Below are 19,951 nucleotides of genomic sequence, written 5' to 3'. Positions count from 1 at the left end.
AGGCACAGCATGCAGCATTAAAATATAAGTAGACTATTTCCCATGAATGGATACTGCATAAAAATGTTTTTTTCATGTGTCAGTTCAGTTTATGGACTAAGACTTTGTTTGGAGTAATTAAAATCCATCTGTTGTATAAGGCATCACAAGTTTGTTGATCTGAAAATCTTAAAACTGAATTTAGGCCAATATAACATCTGCAATGATGCCAAGTTTATTACTGAGATTTTTATTACTGAAGAATCATGTGAATATGTTTGGCTGCAGCTATAGTATATCTAGTAGCTACATTTACCCATGTGCAATGCATAAAGCTATAATTTTATAATTTTACACAATCTACTCTGTATACAGCTGCAAGCAAAAAGCTACAATGACAAATTTTTATAAACACATTTAAACATTCATAAACACGTCAAACTATATAGATGAATTGCAGTCACATCTACAATTGGGATTGCCAACACGATCTAACTCAAATCTAAACCGCTGGTCTGTTTCCATGTATTGTTCTACAATCACTCTCTGTTTGTCAGCATCAAATTTCAGAGCATAATCTGGGTTGTCATGAAGGTACAAAACAGTTGGATGGTTTCTCAGATTCACAATGAAGGTTGACAAAGCACTGATTCGCTAAAATTGCAAATATTATAATACATAACAGAGACACTACTGTGCCATACATGTGTGGTACAGTAGAAATAATTAAACTATCAACACAACCCTTTATTTTGAAACAACAAAAAGAGCTTTCTAACGCTTATTATTAGCAGATGTGGTATTTTCAATTTTACTGTTTATGAGCTTAACAACATAAGGTATACTAATACTGGTGACAGCACACTTTAGTTATTGACAAAGCTAATAGTGGCCATGGTATACTCTTGTATATTGCCAGTATACTGTAATCTATACAAAATGTCCATTGTCATAGTGGTGAAATCACTAAGATGGCACCATGCACAGTAATATAAGACTATGCAGAATACAGCCAACACACAAGAAATCAAATTAGTAAGTCTACAGTTTGGCTGGTTAGCTTCATTACTTACTTAAATTTAATGGTTAAGCAGCCTCTAATATTTTCTGATGATCTTTATATATAATGAGTGATACAATAATGCAGGATTCAAACTGAGATAGGCATAATTCCAATAGAACTGTATGGTTGGGATCAAGAGTGTTTGCAATTTCCTGTCAATAAATGTCAGCCAGAAACCATCTTTCGATATCTTCCATGAACTAGGGCCCAAACGAACTAAAGTGAATTCAAAGGTTTGTTCAAACCAATGAAAAAATGAACATCATACAGTACGATGGTACAGTAGGGACCACAAAGGAGTAGGTGTGGCCCACGAAATAACATCACCCAAAAAACCAGTCTCAATTTTCCCTGACGATGATGAGGCAGTTTTGGTTAGGTAAAACTAAGCCCAAACAAGCCTTTAGATCGACCTGAAACGCTTCCAACAACTTGCTACGGAATTTTTTATTAAAATTTATTTAACGGAATTTTCTACTGGCTGAGTAACTGACTGACTGATGCCTTCAGACAAGCGTAACTCAATAATGGCTAAGGCTACGGGCTTGATTTTTTCACTGTTCGATGTCGCTTTGGCCTGAGAGGTGCCTTTTGGCATACCGCAGTATGCACAATGCATTCTTCATGGACTTACCAGTGTCCTCCATTCATCTTTGCTGACAACCAAAAGTGTCAATTTGGTGGTAGCACGTGATGGCTTCCCTTCGTAAAAGAAATCGTCCGTATTTTTCATAGTGGCTATTTCGATTGCAGAGGTGCTTTTCAAACAGTTCTTGATTCGTACTGCTGTGTAACGGGTTGAACATAGCCGACAACAAAGCGTAATGGATACTTCACTTTTCAGACGATAATTAATATAACTGGGGCAAGTGGCACCATTTCTTTCTCTTTGATATGCATGGATCGCAGAGGTGCTTTTCGAACAGTTCTTGATCCCAAATGCTGTGTAACAGCTTGAGCATAGCTGACAACGAAGTGTAATGGATACTTCACTTTTCAGACAATAATCATACGGTATGATAGTACTGTATAGTAAGGACCACAAAGGAATAGGCGTGGCCCACAAAATAACATCACCCAAAAACCAGCCTCAATTTTCCCTGACAACGATGAGGCAGTATTGGTTAGGTGAAACTAAGCCCAAACAAGCTTTCAGATCGACCTGAAACGCTTTCAACAAGTTGCTATGGAATTTTAAAGAATTTATTCAATGGAATTTTCTACTGACTGAGTAACTGACTGACTGATGCCTTCAGACAAGTGTAACTCGATAACAGCTACGGCTATGGGCTTGATTTTTGCACTGTTCGATGTCGCTTCTGCCCAAGAGGTGCCTTTTGGCATACCACAGTACATACAATGCATTCTTCATTGACTTAACAGTGTCCTCCTTTGCGTTCCATTCATCTTTGCTGACAGAGAAAAGTGTTGATTTGGTGGTAGCACGTGATGCCTTCCCTTCGTACGGAAATCGTCCGTATTTTTTGTAGTTGGCTACTTTGACTGCAGAGGTGCTTTACGAACAGTTCTTGATTCGTACTGCTGTGTAACGTGTCGAACATAGTTGACAATGAAACGTAATGGATACTTCACTTTTCAGATGATAGTTGATGTAACTGGGGCGTACAGCACCATTTCTTTCTTTTGGATTGCAGAGGTGCTTTTCAAACAGTTTTTGATTCGCAATGCTGTGTAACAGGTTGAACATAGCTGACAATGAAGCATAATGGATACTTCACTTTTCAGATGATAATTGATATAGCTGGGGCACATGGCTCCATTTCAAATGTGGTATGCGTGGGTTCACCAGTCATAATAATTACAAATACACAGAAAATTTTGCAATTTTCAACTAGAGTAGGGACCATAACACATTGATAAAAAGTACTGAAACAAGCTGGAGTAGTGCACGATATTAAATCACAGTAAAACAATAAGAAGTGTTATACCCCTACTGTGCTCTAGATACCATAATGGAAATGAACAGTAGGGATATAACACTTCTTATTGTTTTACTGTGATTTAATATCGTGCACTACTCCAGCTTGTTTCAGTACTTTTTATCGATGTGTTATGGTCCCTACTCTAGTTGAAAATTGCAAATTTTTCTGTGTACTTGTTTGAATGTAAATAAATTATTATGACTGGTGAGCCCACACATACCGCATCTGAAATGGCACCGTGCATCCCAATTATCATCTGAAAAGTGAAGTATCCATTATGCTTCGTTGTCAGCTATGTTCAACCCGTTATGCAGCATTTCGAATTCTACTGTGCTCAAGATACCATATAATGGAAATGCACAGTAGGGATATAACACTTCTTATTGTTTTACTGTGATTTAATATCATGCACTACTCCAGCTTGTTTCAGTACTTTTTATCGATGTGCTATGGTCCTACTACTCTATCTAGTTGAAAATTCTAATTTTTTTCTGTGTACTTGTTCGAATGTGGGTTGAACAGTTTGAACTATACTAGATAGTGATACCTAGCATGCTGCATTCAATAATGATGTTGGGGAAGCTGGACTTATGGTCTTTTCCATGTCTATAAAAAAACTGTAGGTTATAGGGTTTCCATATTGTGTCAGCCACTTGTCTCAACTGTATAGCAGTAGCAAAATGCATTTAAAACCTAGTGACCACGAGTATCTTTACTTGTGGTATTCAATTTCAAGTTTTCTCAGTAAAAATATTGAATCAGTACAACTGTGTTTGTTGTAAACTTGTGAGACATACGCTGTTGTAATTTGTAATTTCATACAGGAACCAGTAAAGTTCGAAGTATTCATGAACTTTAGTTAATGACTGTTTGAACCCTGGGCCCTACCATGAACAGGACCCTCATTAGTCTCATCCACACACCCTTGTGTTTTATACTTTTGTGAAAAGTAAGTTGCATATGCTTACTCTATTTCTTGGGGCTACAAAAACAGAGTACGAAGTACTGCTGTCTTTTTCAATCATCAAGTAACTCCCAGTCATTCCATTAAAAATGCGGACTTGTTGACTTCCACGCCTTCCTGCTATCATCAAAATTCCTGTGAACACATCGAGATGTTACAAACTGTAAACTGATGGAAATTTTCATCGGAATTTCACAGGTTTGCTCTATGAAAATGTAATGAAAAGTGCAATTTCATTGTACATGTGTGTTTTAAGGTCACCCAAAGACTCATTAGGTTTTCTAGTAGTGTAGGGATCTGTCTAAAATATGAGCAGAATTTTTGGCGTGGAATTAAAATTGGCGAATTGGCAGACGCTTACAAAATCGCCAAATTAAAATCTCGCCGTTAGTGTTTCTAATATTTTAACCGATCGAACAGGCGCAAGATCAAGCAAAAAGCAAGGTGGTGTATCTAGATGTACTGGAGGTCAGCCTGCGGTTAATCAAACAATTCTATGATTGTCTGTATAAATATCACAGATTAAGGAGGTCCTATACTATTTTGCTGGAAGTATAGTGAAGCAAAGATACCGCTCGAGGAAGATACACCTTGAGAAGCATGCAGCAGAGATCATAACAAGCTACTTGGCATGGAGAATGTTCCCAATCACTTCGTTTCCTTTTGTTACACTGTCATGGAGATTCTCCGTCCTGTCTCACATGAAAGTCACTCCAGTATGCGGGCCAACGAATAAACACACATACATCTTTGTAAACGAGAAGCCAGCTATACAATTTGCTACCAAGTGGGACTTCACATTGCATTTCATCAAATTAAACTCTCGCCAAATACAAATTATTAAGCAAACACCAAATATTCTGCTAGCCAAAATTTCTGCTTATACGGTATTTCTTCACCCATTTTGCTTTCAATGCTTTTCTGATAGTTTGCTCAAAATTTGTTAAATCTTGCTAATTGAATTGTGTGTGCACTGTTTTATTTCACAAAGTCACTATCATTATAATTTTCACCCATTGCAAACCAATTAACAACAGAACAAATATCCCACTTTGTTGAATGTTGTGATCAATTGTATGCTGTATGTAACCCACAATACAACTTACGGTCTTTTCTTGGCCTACTAAAATCCAATGGTCTGAAAGGAACAGGATTGCTAGTAGGTGGCAAGCCAAACTGATTGATGATGTGTCTATCAGGTTGCTGCATAGTGCGTGGTCTGACTATGCGTTCTTCCTCATCCAACAGGCACAAGTGCTATTTTAAAAATAAATTTGATCTACTGACAAGAGTTGGTACCACACAAACAACTATATGCAGTGAAACCTCTATAGAACCCTCTAAATAATTATAAAGGATGTATGGTGTACTCTTTATAAAGGACGGACAGTTTCTTGTAAACACAATTTTACCTCTAAATAAGAATTATCTTCTTATAACAGTAAAATCTCATCAGTCAGCTGCATGCATGGTGCCATCTGTTACTTAGAGATTCCACTGTATCAAATGGTATGGTAGTATACTGTTTAAGTACGGATCCATCCAAAAATGACATGCGCCACCTGAAATGTCACCTTAAAAATCATCCTAGAGATATCTTAAGCAATGAAAATCACCTTTACAGAATAATATTAGTCCATCTAACATCAAGCACTGCATTAAAAGTAAGAAAACACTAATAGGCGGTCAGATATAGAAATTTTTTTTAAATTGCTAAAACTTGGATTTTAGACTGACTACCAGCCTGCCTGTGCCTGACCACCATCGCAAGCTTAGAGGCCAAATGAAGCAGCCCAGTCACAATTTTACGCTACATTAACAAACTCACCAATGGGATGTGCCATTTGGGATTCTGATGAGTTTGTGCCCTCTGTGCATTGTCTTTCCTTATATCTTCAATCAGGCTCATCATCTTCTTGCTGCAATGAAACCATATCAAGGCATTAATTTTCCCTAACAACACTTTCCTTGAGCAGCATATTTAGAAGCTGCAAACTTATTTAAGCACTTAAAATCTCAGTAGATACCTGATACCTGTAACTTCACGATAGATTCAATGCCACACCTAGTAATTAGTTAACGCTATCTTGGTTGATTAATAACGATCGAGCACCGAGACCATACCTCTTAACAATCTATCACGATTATTATTGGCCTATAGCTGTATTTCATAATGCTAACACAACGAAAATATGAAATAGTGGCACACCCCCTGGCTGACTCGAGACAGCAGTCACCCTAATAGAACAGTCACACATGTATAGCTGTATGCTATAACAAAAAACCAAACAAACTAGTATGTTAATTTAAAAATGAAGTAGAAATTCAAGCGATAAAAAGTAGTGAAACAAGAAATGAATGATGGTATTATAGCATAGCTCGGTGGGGAAAATCCCTACTTTTGCATTGAACAAGTTATAATATGCCAATATAGGGATTTTCCCACCGAGCCGTGTTGTAATACCATCATTCATCTCTTGTTTCATCCTTCTTCATTCTTTTTTTAATATACTAGTAGCAATATAGGCAGTGCTGATATGTAATTCAAGGATGGCTTCCATGTGGTGCATTACAGTTGCATCATCCCAAATAACAAGCCTACTACTACAAGGTGACTTTGAGTGGAACTTGTAAGTTTGAAATTAAAATGTGGCGACAGCAAGGCTCAAACTTAGTATACTAATAGACCATTGTACTACCCAATATAGGTTTAAACCTATACAAATGTAAGAATTGGTGGAGACAGTTGTGCTTCTAATATAATGCTAAGCCTGAGCCTAATAATTCCCTAACAAACTGATGGCAAAAATAGTCATTTATTTTGTTTTCCATTGCCAACTTTGGGTGTACAGTGATGGTCATGGGTAAAGGCTTGCAAAACTCCCTAATATAATGCACGCTTTTGAATAATCTGCATGATTTGCTTTGCCATGCTGTACTGTCATGTTATGTACATTGTGTGTGTGTGTGTGTGTGTGTGTGTGTGTGTGTGTGTGTGTGTGTGTGTGTGTGTGTGTGTGTGTGTGTGTGTGTACGTACGTGCAACTGTAATAATGTTTTTAATTAATGTAATTTGTCTTTTATAGGGCAAGATTTTGAAGAAAACTACCGATGGCTCTTGAACTTTTATTTTTAATTCTGTGTGCAAATTTATGTAGTAATGTGATCTCACGTGATGTAAATAACACTACTTTTTGTGGGTTGGGGAGTGGCGCAATGTGTATATGGTACTGTTGTTCAACCAGCTGGTGATGTAGCTATATCTAGGATACTCTGCTGATGCATGTCTGTATGTTCAACAGCAAATGAACACTTATAAAATCCTTCCTGTGTTTTTGTTTTTTAAAATTAAATAATTTTTATTTTTTAGAGAAAAATGGCGCGGGTGTCAGCTAACTAACCTACCTGAACTTTTCTACCCAAAGAGTGCGTTTAGTTGGATTGAGTTCTGGAAGGTTATCTGATTATTTCCTGCCTTCATCCTTATTAACAATTGCGGAAAGTAAAGTCCATACATGGATCCGTAATCTATGCATAATTATTAAGTCATCTTGCTGAGAAACCTTACAAGTGTCAGAAGAGTGAAACAGGCGAGCAAGAAGTTGAATCTTACAAGTATTCTGTAAGTTGAATATAATTACGTGTGTGTGCGTGTGTGTAAGTACTCTGCGTACAGCCTAAATATTTTGAGGGGCAAATAGTTTAAGGTTGAGCAATGTTGCTAAAATTAAAATTTTGCAGATTTGCAAACACTCTCAAAATGTATGGAGGTCTAAATAGTTCAAAGCTAAAATTTTCGCTGACAACTCCCAAAACCGCGAAATCAGCGAAAATCTCTGCCCTCGAAACATTCTTTTTTTTTGACAACATAATTTTTTTTTCAATTAATGACATAAGATAAAACAGTACATAATAAACAAAAAAAAGTTATCTTAAATATGGGCCTCAGCGACCTGCACAGCAATTGGTGCCACAGCAATCGGTGCCTCAGCAATGGGACAGCGCAAACTGGACCTGGCACCGCGAATGCACATAATTGCAGACCTCAACAAAGAGAAGCTTAATTTACATCTCAGCCATCCCATCACTATTCTATAAGAAAGACTGTGCTTTGCACTCAAAAGGTTGGCCAATCTCTTATAAAACTGGGTAGCAGCATCATCCATTCCACCAGTAGTAGTAAAAATTAAGGGAGTAAATGAGGAATTCTCTACTTCATGAACCCGTTGTTGGTATTCACGTCTCTTTTCCTTGTCATGACGTCGGTATGCAGAGTGTAGGGGTTGATTTGAGGGTGCACTAGGGTTTAAAATTCTGACATCAAAGTATGACCTCTCAAATCGTCCTGCCCAAAAACCATTAGCTGCAATGTCAAGCCTTGTGTTATAATCACGATTAGCTGTTTTGTATTGAAGGGTCTCACCAGAAAGAGGCTGAAGGTGGGGTTCAATGACAACATTGTTACAGACCTCGGAAAGTAAATTGGCAGTTAGATCACGCACTTCATTATGTCTCAGAGAAGGAAACCCGCCCTTTGGACAAGACAGAGCATGTTCTATGGTAAAAGAGTGACCACAGGCACAGGAAGTAGGGCAGGCAGATGGTAGCCAATGATAACGAAGCACAATTGCATCACGAAAAGCAGTTTTATGAAGCACAAAATTATGCAACTTTAATGGAAGACAAGAGAGCCAATTCAATACACCTTCTCCTGAGCCAACGTGAATGAGGAACGCATCATATCAAAAACTTTGTCGCATTTTCTGTATATTTAATTTTTTACGAATTAAAATTACGGAAAATAACACCGTCTTTTTAACAACGCATCATAACTTCCGCATACTTCAGTTTACGGAGATGGGGTTGCATTTATCAGAATCATTGATAAATTGCGCATCGAGTTATATGTAAGATTTTGTATAGCGACCAATGGAAAAGAGAGGAGATAGCCTTGTATGGCAAATTTACGTATCCAGGTACGAAATTATACTGTGAAAAAACCTTGTTTTTTCTGTATGTTTCGTGATATATCTTTGTAGAATGGCCAGTTAAGCCATTTGTTCGGGTGGATTCTTAATCTGTACGATTCAACTCATTGAATGCGACCAAGTTTAGCAAATTTGGTAAGGGAAACCCACCGTACTTTTAAGGTTTGCATATTGAAGTAACAAATTTCTCCCATAGAAAATTGTATGGAGCGTGCATTATGGTGGAGTCAACTGTTAACAACTGCCACTATGAAAGTGTTACAGCAATTGTTCGGATGCCATTGTATAGAGAAATTCAAGGGCTTTGTTTTTATGTATGGTTTGTTGGGAAAATTATGGATCTCACAGGGGGTACTTTTGCGCCTTATTTGTATATAACGCAAATACATGTATTTTCTATTGGGCAAGAAACAATGGCTGTTCAAAAAAAATTAACTGATCAGTGGGACCAAGCTAAAGCTACAAAAAGGACAAGTAGTTTTTAGACTGTTTTAATGCATATTTCATAAGAATTAAGGGTAAAATTTAGTGCTTTGTAAAATTTTCCAAATGTTACAATTTCCATTAGCCATTTTTGATATGTGAAGTTCATCGAAACATTTAGGCCATACGGTGCACACTTACTAGTCCCGCGTAGCCAGACCACTTTTTTCTCTTTGTCATTGGGTAGGGAGAAAAAAACCCAATGACAAAGAGAAAAAAGCGGTCTGGCTACGCGAGACTACACACTTACGTACTTCATATTTGGACAAAGAAATTAAATCATCTCCTATCGATACTTTCCCATATATCGTAATAGTAAGATCCTTGTAGCGAATAATCGTGTATGATTCTTCATCACCTTCGTCACACTCACGGTTGCACTTGCAGGGTACCAGCGCGGGTGATTTGGCAGCAGTTGCGGTAACAGCGCTAGCCGTGTCCGTTTCGTCAGCAATCGCTAAGACAAGAGGTTTACACTAACAAACGAACTAAGAAGATCATCATTTTACTCACGTTGTTGCACGTAATCCTGCAGGTGACTGTATATTTCCTCCCATCCCCTCTCGGCAGCTCCGCGATGCAACCACTTTAGAAACTCGTTTAGAAAATAGTTGGCCATTCAGTTAGTTCTCAGTTGATCTACTCGAACAACTACTAGCGGCAACAGAGGGTAGGGAATATATAGTAGCCTCAGGGAGTAGTTGCTGAATGACATCATAGCTAGGCCTCCATGTGGAGGGGATTCTCACTAGAATAACATCACCAGACTAATATAATTAGTGGGGACATACAAACAAATTAAACCACATGCCAACTGCGAAAAGGAAACCTGCATGTAAGTGTAAATGGAAAGCTTCATCTATAGTGGACACCTCTTGCTACCTCTTTACAAGGGCTATGTGCACGTGATTGCTACCATCAATTAGAGACAAGCCCTATGAGGAGAGACTATACTCCAGTTACCATCTCTGGCTCACAGGCGTCACAGAGGTGACATGATACTAGCTACTATAATACAAGATTCTTAATAACTATTTTAATTCAGATTTTTCTACCTATAATCCAATACCACCATCACCAGGGGACAGTTCAGTCTGTTGAAATATCAAACTGTAGATCAAAATATTTTTAAAAATAAGTTAATTAATGATTGTAATGCTAAGTTTTTAATCCTTATTAGATAATTACGTACTTGATTCTAGGTTTACCATTGTATAAATTGTTAATATTGTACTGTTATGTGCTGATCCAGTATACAGGCTAGCTATATAAGTACACAAGTAATGATCTTTGTTACTGAAGTCACAGTATTACAAGTTGTGACCATTTCCTCTATCCTTTTCCATTTCCAATTGGTAGTGACAATTGTCTTCTAAGCACTTTACGTATTCACCAAAAACCGCAACTTAGCAACCCCAAGGTCAACCCAGTACCTGGGATGTTGTAACACATGGAATGGAATGAAGCTAGCTATGTTCCATAGTTGAGTACTATATAATCAGCTATGATTAATCATATTCGTGTAAGGTCTATAGAAGGTCTTCAGTCACTAAATTTACTATGTACTATGTGTCCTTGGGCCTATAAGGCAAGTGACAATGCACTCTAGTGTCTGTGAAGACATCTGCTATGCAGATTTGCTCTGAACTGCAACTCACCATATGAAAGTGTTACCAACCACCTAGGTAGAAGGGGAGGGGAAACTGGAGCAGTTTATCCCTGCCATTGCCTGTTTAAGGCCCAGTAAAAATGCATTTGGTGTACTGTAAGGGCCCTACTCTTATTTTCTGTTCCTTATCCCTGGTTCCCCTGGCACGCTTCCACTAGTGTCCTCTCAGATAGCTATAGACAACACGAAACGATAAATATGCCTAGTTGACTCCCACCTTATCCCACAAACCACACTGGCAGAGGAAAGGGTTAGAAAATAAAAGAGGGGCCCTGTACAATATGGAAAAAAAAAACAGTGTACACCAAATACATTTTTACTGTGGCCTCAAACAGGCCAGGGTAGAAAAGGTTGCTCCAGTTGCCTGGCCCCCACCCCTTTTTAGGTGGCCCTACACATTGGTAGCACACTAATATGGTAAGTATAGTTGTTCAGAGCAAATCTGCATAGCAATCTTCACACAGATTCTAGAGTGCATTGTTCCTTAAGGGCTCAAGGACAATCAATTTAGTGACTGAACACTTCAAAACAGATTGTTGCTCTATAGGCTTTTCATGAATGTGGTTAATTAAGCATAGCCAATTTTAGTCAAAATCTTTTATCAAAAGAACATACTACCAATCCATTCCACAACATCCCTTCAACTCTGCAGGGTTGAACCTAGCTGCTTATGACATTTTATGACTTCAACCATTAAGGAGCTCATATGAACGTGTTAACCTGGTGGGGTTCAACCTGGGTTAAAGTGACCATATGAAAAGGGTGCCGCCACACAACATATCATACAAATGTGTGAGATTTGTTGTAACCAGCATCTTTTCATTTATTACTCTGTCTTAACTCAGACAGCTTGATATAGTAGTTCCACTGTATTGTAGTAGGAAGATCACACGGGTGACTATATTGTAGTGCTATGCGCAATTTTATATACGTATAATGTATTTTCATCTAAACATCAACTGTGCATTCAATGGTCCCTTGTGGGTATCACACTAGAGAACGAGTCAATTGGTGCCCACTTGTTGACGTCCAAGTCCAACAACAGTTCCTGTAACAGTAGACAGAGCTAAAGCCATGACAATCCTACAGTATACGATAACTCACCTGGTCCCTTTTGTAAAATTCATGATTCAATGCTTTGACATTAATTGGAGGTTCAAATTCTACGATGCAAATGCAATACGATAAAATAATGTATGATTATGTGTTATTATGCATATTCTCCAGTGGATATATTATCTGTTGTGTGTGTAGTGAGTGTGTGTGTGTGTGTGTGTGTGTGTGTGTGTGTGTGTGTGTGTGTGTGTGTGTGTGTGTGTGTGTGTGTGTGTGTGTGTGTACGTGAGTGTGTGTACGTGAGTGTGTGCTTCTGTGTGTACGCGTGTGTGTGTGTGCATACACGTAAGTGCATGCATGAGTGCTTCTGTGCGTGTTTGTACGTGAGTGTGTGCGTGCTTCTGTGTGTGTGTGTGTGTGCGTGTGCGTGTGTGCGTGCGCGTGTGTAGCGTGTGTACGTACATGTTGTATGCATGTGTTTTTGTGCGTGCGTGCTGTTTTTCGTTTGTGTGTGTGCGTGCACATGCAATAACAAAAAAGTATACATATACTGACACATATGATATAAATCACATACCCTCAATTTCTTCCTCAACAATAGCACCATACTGGTCAACTGGCTGCTGCTGTATTAATACAAACACGGCCACTTAAGTGAATAAAACGTATACGCCATTATACCTATTGCAATAATTCTGCATGGATGTATTTGTAAATTACACAAGTTTCTGTACACAACATTAGAAAGCTATGAGCCAATAGGGTAGCAAGCTACTTTACCACAAACTACATACATAAAACACATACAGAAGTACATCTCTGAAGGCACAAGCAAGCACAGTACCTGATCGCCTCCATACTGTCCATAATAGTAATCGTAATATTGTGCAGCATGTGCTTGGTCATCCGGACCACCAGATATGGTGGATCTCACTCTAATCGGTGACTGACCGAGGCCCATTTTTCCATCCATTTCCATGTAACTGAGATCTCTCTCTGCTTCATCGAGGAAGTATACTACCCCATGTCTGCCACCATCTGTTTCCTCATCAGTCACTAAATGTGTACAAGTATGTGGGTACTCATTAACACTGTTTACAGAACACAAAAAACCCCTAAAATTGTGAGTAGGATGTTTCAAGGTTTCATGCATATTATGCCATCAGTGAGTCTTTAGATGTGGCTAAATAATTTAATATAGTAACATCTGTTTTCTGTGAGACGCCTGTTGATTCTAATATTTACTACATGCTGTGGTGAGCACTAAAATTACTGCATATTTGTGTCAAGTTGTAATCCAGACCAATTGACTACCTAAGAATTCTCCAACTCAAGACACAGAATACCTCATACATAAATATTGTAAAACCTTTTTGACTATCATGTATCTTACATGTGACAAGAACAGTTAGGAAGGTGCCATAGTTTATTAATCTGTCTAGTGTATGTACCTTTCTGGTAAAAAGTAAATTCAGTTGCTTTAATTTTTTTGCATTTCACTTTAGGCTACATATGGTAGGCAATAGGAGATACAAGTGGTCTGCAAAAGTAAACCTAAGAAATTATCATCTGTTAGCAAAGTAAGAAAAGTTACAGACCACAGAAAGTCTTAATGTAAAGTAGTAACTTGTTTGGGGATTATTTACAAGGTGGTAGACAATTGGTCTAGCCGACAGTAGTATAAACATGAGGTTTTTAACTGTGCTGTGGTTTCTTCCTTCCTGGTAACAGCCATGCCAAGAAATAAAGGTAAAGATTAAGATTCACCTCCAACAAGTTTACATTACAGTGTACACACACTATTCATGTACTACCTAACAATTATCCACTACTGTAGATATATGTACACTGTGTTATGGTTATTGGTACGATATAATGTGTATAAGAGTTTATTGACTACTTGCAAGAGTCACTACATACCTGTGGCATGCCAGACTGATGAGTAATACGTTCGGAAGAAATTCTATGGAAAGGAGAAAAAACACTTGCATGTGTAAACCTTGAGAAAATATGTACTTACAGACTAGAAACTAAAAAAAAAAGCACACCCAAAATGTTTGAAAAAAGGCTGGAGAATCGATCCCAGTGCCTTATCACGTGCTGAACAGGCTCTGCAACATACCATACTGAGGTATTCACAAAGCCACAATACTACATAGCAAGGCCAAAACTGTGATACCGAAATATCAAACATATCATAGTAGTAAAATACAAGGAATTAGATGTTGTGGCATCAAAATAAACTGTGTGTTTAGCAGCTAAGTATAAATGTTTTCTTTTTTTGGTAGTCACTTACTAAATGCCTTTCCCATTTATTACTCATTTAATATGTTTTGTGCAGTATCCATTCAAGGGTAATATCTATATTCAAGTTATTATTTCAGTTTAAAATACACTGAATAAATGTTTTTGGCAATACTGTAGAGCCCTAGGCACTCTAGCTAATTCCCTAGCTGACACAATATGGTAGTTAACTGAGCCAACAGGCCGCCCATTACAACTGCTTACCTGTAGCTGCTGACCAGTGACATCCGCAGATAATTCATTAACAATAACAGTGAACTCTGATCCCCTACAAAAACAAAAAATATAACAAGTAGGTTTACTATCTTCATGTCATGGTTATAAGGATGTCTACTATGGAGATAGCCTCCACATATTTGGACTACACTGTAAGTACATCGACAATAAATTCTTCGTTTTTTGTCAGTTTCTTTTCTACTTTGCTACGTACCATCCTCATGTCTACTTTGACATTCCTTTGAAAAATTATATTTTATGTCTCGTTAACTAAGTATGCAAGATATTTAATAATGCATACCATATAAATTGCCAAGCTCACATTGAAATAATATTATGTATGTAAAATGCCACAAAATGTGGTACTCCCTTATACATTTTACCACGTCTATAATTTATCAAGAATTTTAAGAGCATGACACAAATTTCCGTGAATGCAACTTTCGCGAAAATAAAATCAGCTGGATTTTTTATTTCGATTACTAGGTACGCATTGGAAGCATTTGTATACAAACCACGTTTATGAAGACATTATGGACTCCTGTCATTGACAAGGAACTTACAGTACTTGCATTATAGAAAAGTACAACTCCACAGTAGTAGGGCACTTACTGCGCACCCTCTCAAGAATATGCAGTTTGTTCTTATTTCATGGTGGCACAATAAAAAAGTTAAGGGACAAGAAGACATGAAAACACATGAAATAAATTTAATTACCACGGCTAGCCACTGTTTGCAAGAATTAAGTCTTTGCAGTAAAAATCTGTACACAGAGAACAGCAGATCAATCTGGCTACATAGCTTGACTACATCTACACAGCATAATAAACAGTCACCAGTAGAGGGTGTGTACCCCTATGGTGTGTAAAAATAATACCAACAGCTCTAGATATTATACCGCAGCAAATTCCATAGCAACTGGTTGAAAGTATTTTGGATCAATCTGAAAGCTTATTTGGGCTTAGTTTTACCTAACCAATACTGCCTCATTGTCATCAGGGAAAATTGAGGCTGGTTTTTGGGTGATGTTTTGTGGGCCATCCCTACTATACAGTACTATCGTACGTATATGTTAAAGCATAGCTGAAAGTGCTATATGAAAAATAAAGTACGAGGCACACGGCCGAGTACTTTATTTTTCATATAGCACGAACAAGGCTATGCTTTAAATGATTTATGGAACTTTCTAGTCGTGTAGCTTCACCATACACTAGGACTCGCAATTAACACGTGTTGCACTAATTATTATTAGCAGCCTGAACAACACACAACTAGTTTAACAAAGTAACTCACACGCATTTCACCATAGTTTGGCATGGTAGACGTTCATTGCGTCCTTTGGCAGGTTTTGCTCGCAACCCACAATCAATTCTATTGTGAGTCACATGGTGAAATATTTCCGTGATATCTCCAGGACTTGTCTGTTTACATTAACAAACATAACAGCAACGTTACCTTCTCCCACCCATCATCGAAGCACTTAGGTATGTCTATAAAAGCAATCCAGTGATAGCACTCGTATTGGCTGGGGTGATTGATCACTCAGTGCGGTGAGGCTATCAGCCTTCACCGGCTTGGGTGATTAGTTTTACTGGCATGAGCCCCACAGGCTATTAGCCTGCACTAGAGCACGTGAGCAACTGTGCTTTATTGCACCACCAAGAATGCTTTATTGAACGAATAAAACACTCTTTGTGGTCGATGAAGCACTGTTGGCTGGCTGAGAGTGTACTTTATGAAATTTAAAGTACACTTTTTCCTTTGATCTCGCCCATGCAAAGTTCTATAATGTATGATAATTCTTTCTCTATATCTTAGACCACAGGCTATTAGCCTGCACTAGAGCACGTGAGCAACTGTGCTTTATTGCACCACAAAGAGTGCTTTATTGAACGAATAAAACACTCTTTGTGGTCGATGAAGCACTGTTGGCTGGCTGAGAGTGTACTTTATGAAATTTAAAGTACACTTTTTCCTTTGATCTCGCCCATACAAAGTTCTATAATGTATGATAATTCTTTCTCTATATCTTAGACCACAGGCTATTAGCCTGCACTAGAGCACGTGAGCAACTGTGCTTTATTGCACCACAAAGAGTGCTTTATTGAACGAATAAAACACTCTTTGTGGTTGATGAAGCACTGTTGGCTGGCTGAGAGTGTACTTTATGAAATTTAAAGTACACTTTTTCCTTTGATCTCGCCCATACAAAGTTCTATAATGTATGATAATTCTTTCTCTATACAAAGAACTTAATACAACACAGACTTGGGTAGGAATGTTTAAAAATGCACAATTAATGTTGAATTCTGCTTCCTATAGGCTGTAGATATGTGAGAAAAAAAAGATGGCTATTTTGTAAAGCTCGAAAAATGTTTAAAACTACTTTCCCAGTGTGTAATAATTACTGTTCAGGAAGATTTAGAAAGACAATTCAGGTGAATTTGCATTGCCATTCGGCACCAAATTCACCTGAATTGTCGGCACCAAATTCACCTGAATTGTCATTATTAAAATTTTGCCATTAACCTACCATCACAGCCATTTCTTGGCCGCCACCTTTGATTTCACATCTTTTTTTCACCCTGGCCTTTTTGGGGGCTGCACTCTTTTTTACAGCTTGGCTGTTTTGGTTTAGATTATTATTTACAAAAAAGTTAACAAACAACTACACAAAAAATTTGGAATTTTCAACTAGAGTAGGGACCATAGCACATTGATAAAAAGAGCTGGAGTAGTGAATGATATAAAATCACAGTAAAACAATAAGAAGTGTTATATCCCTACTGTGCTCAAGATACCATAACAGAAATGCACAGTAGGGATATAAGACTTCTTATTGTTTTACTGTGATTTAATATCATGCACTACTTCAGCTTGTTTCAGTACTTTTATCGATGTGCTATGGTCCTTACTCTAGTTGAAAATTCCAATTTTTTTGTGTACTTGTAAGTAATATATGTGACCCAGTCTGGGAAAACCGGTCTTATCGCCTATTTAACAGTATTGAGAAACACTGGTTTTAAGTATTTAGTGTGTTGTAACTCGCCAATGATTGAAGCTATGTGTAGACCTACCAAATTTTCACACATTTTACACCAATTCCTTACCTTCCAGAGCATCCACTGTGCAAGTAGCCAACAACTAAGTTTCCTGCCATTTTAGATAGTTTTTGAACCGAGGTTGATAATATCAGGCAAGCTCCAAAAGGGGAGGGAGGCGGGAGCCTGGATGGAGGGCAAGAGGCTGTTCAAAAAACTTGAAAAAGAAGGCGTAGGGATGAACTAGGCCAAGTTATGGGCCATTCAGGTGTCAAAACAGGCTGCCATTCAGGTGTCAAAACTGGCTGCCATTCAGGTGTCAAAACTGGCTAAAATAAAAGGAAATTCACAGCAGAGGTATTTATTCAACACCACGGTACAGCCATATACAGCCATTCCCAGGCTGGCCAGAGCTCCATTAAGGCCCCACACCGCACATACGGATCACCACTGGGCTTGGGAAAAGCAGCCAACAAAACCAGACCACTCAAGTCTAGCTGATTTTGATTGTGAAATTAGATAGTTTATTCATGTAGCTAGCTTTGTGTTCTGGTTGATAACTAGATATCCTACGAGTGCAGGTGGGGTTTAACTAGCTTCTATCCCACACTTTGAAGTAGTCAAGTTCATAAACAATGTGTTAATAAGCATGTCAGTTGTGTATGGCTTAATTGTTTGCTGAATATGTAGTTTTTGTAATGGTATGGCTTCAATTTTTGCTGAACATGTAGTTTTTATAGTGTGCATGGCTTCAAATTTTGCTGAATTTGTAGATTTTATGGTGTGTATGGCTTCAATTTGCTTTGATTGCACTTCTTTTAACTTAATGTGTAATTTCCATATATGTACTGGGGTTTAGCTACCATGCACTGGGGTTTAACTACTATATACTCCCAGTTTTTTTACTTTGATGTATGGCTTCAGTGGGATAGAATTGCTAATAACATTCTAATTGATATATAATCAACATGGTATTAGATCCAAGCATTCTGCGTAACCCAGTTAATTGCCTTGGTGGAGGACCTGTATTTTTCTGTGGACCATGCACCAGAAGCAAATTGATGTTGTTCTGTTGAACTTCACCAAGGAATTTGACAGTGTGCCACTGACACCAAAGACTTCTTAAGAAACTTCAACACTCAATAACATTTATAATTGGATAGAAATGTGGCTTACTTGAAGATCTCAACATGTGGTTCTACATGGCATTTCCTCACACCAATTCCCAGCTCAATCCTGTGTCCCCCATGGGCCCTTTGATGTTTCTTCTTTTATATCAAAGATTATTCATTCGTCATCAGGTACATCTTTTGGCAATTGAAGTTTACCATAAAATATGTATTGTAATGTGATTCATTATAGGTCTATCACCATGCACTCACATTCATCTATCAACTCAATAACCAAACTCTATCCACTGTTGACCAACACCTTCATCTTGTGGTATTGCTGCATGGAGAAGAAGGTCACTATGCACATATTTTCTGTACTGCAAGCAAAGCCACACAAACACTAAAATGTACTCTTAGTAACAATAATTGTTCTTCACACTACACTACGCTACACACACACACACACACACACGCACACACGCGCTATACACACACGCACACAAGTATAACTTACAATGGAATGTCCTTCTATAGAATATGCAGCAGCTGCCTAGGATCTCCACCATGATGGATACATCCAATAACTAAAAAAAGTACAATGCAGAGCTGCAAGATGGGTACTTAGTGACTATGGGTATGGGAGATATAATTCTGTTGCATCTATGTTTAGGTTGGGATACTATTCAAAAAAGACATACACTAACAGGACTATATACAAACACTATAAATCATGCATCATCATGACTATGAACTTGACATTCCACATTACTATCTCCCCTCAACAAGGAATACCAGACAGTACCTTCCTTCACATTACATTATACCATGTTTGTGAATGTTCAGGATGAAACATTTCCAGCTACAAAATTTGTTAATAATCTATAGTATACTGGGACTCGTGTCTTTTTTCAAGTATTATATACTTTGCTTGCCTCCTCAAAGTTGATTGGGGAATTTGAAGAACATATTCAATAAATATGACAATGTGACTGGTAGCCTTTCCAAATTGTCAAGTTTGATTAATCATAGCTCCTCATACTGCAGTTTAATTTTGTAGGGATAACCTTTCAGGCTATCACTACAAAATTAAAAAGTATATAAAGTACTTTGACTTCTTGAAGTGTGCAGATCTG

The 19,951-nt window shown here is 37.9% G+C and overlaps 2 protein-coding genes and 1 long non-coding RNA gene across 6 annotated transcripts; 1 reads left to right on the top strand and 2 right to left on the bottom strand.

Annotated features, from left to right (window-relative positions):
• Positions 1-213: 213 nt before the first annotated feature.
• On the bottom strand, positions 214-10,157 carry LOC136242158 (uncharacterized). Its single transcript, XM_066033577.1, has 5 exons — positions 9,934-10,157; positions 9,675-9,877; positions 5,056-5,206; positions 3,954-4,084; positions 214-633 (listed from the first exon to the last, which is right to left on the bottom strand). Exons 1-5 carry the CDS (start codon positions 10,037-10,039, stop codon positions 421-423), a joined length of 804 nt encoding a protein of 267 aa, XP_065889649.1. The 5' UTR covers positions 10,040-10,157; the 3' UTR covers positions 214-420.
• LOC136242161 (uncharacterized) lies at positions 7,231-19,561 on the top strand. Its single transcript, XR_010694492.1, has 4 exons — positions 7,231-7,571; positions 18,685-19,007; positions 19,069-19,171; positions 19,353-19,561. It is a non-coding gene; the product is annotated as an uncharacterized lncRNA (long non-coding RNA).
• Positions 11,971-19,403, bottom strand: LOC136242159 (uncharacterized). 4 transcript variants are annotated; one of them, XM_066033579.1, is made up of 9 exons: positions 19,333-19,403; positions 19,089-19,155; positions 18,883-19,013; positions 14,654-14,717; positions 14,066-14,108; positions 12,990-13,201; positions 12,723-12,771; positions 12,194-12,252; positions 11,971-12,137 (listed from the first exon to the last, which is right to left on the bottom strand). In XM_066033579.1, exons 6-9 carry the CDS (start codon positions 13,122-13,124, stop codon positions 12,057-12,059), a joined length of 324 nt encoding a protein of 107 aa, XP_065889651.1. In that variant the 5' UTR covers positions 13,125-13,201; positions 14,066-14,108; positions 14,654-14,717; positions 18,883-19,013; positions 19,089-19,155; positions 19,333-19,403; the 3' UTR covers positions 11,971-12,056. The 4 variants fall into 4 exon arrangements, with proteins under 4 accessions (XP_065889651.1, XP_065889652.1, XP_065889653.1 ...); XM_066033580.1 differs by lacking the exon at positions 19,333-19,403 and having other exon boundaries at positions 18,883-19,152; XM_066033581.1 differs by lacking the exons at positions 18,883-19,013; positions 19,089-19,155; positions 19,333-19,403 and adding an exon at positions 14,880-14,895.
• Positions 19,562-19,951: the final 390 nt, after the last annotated feature.

The sequence above is a fragment of the Dysidea avara genome, chromosome 13 (genome assembly GCF_963678975.1).
Source record: "Dysidea avara chromosome 13, odDysAvar1.4, whole genome shotgun sequence".
In the NCBI taxonomy this organism is placed as follows: Eukaryota; Metazoa; Porifera; class Demospongiae; order Dictyoceratida; family Dysideidae; genus Dysidea; species Dysidea avara.
Note: the sequence above shows the minus strand (reverse complement) of the source record. Positions and strands in the feature narration are given on the sequence as shown.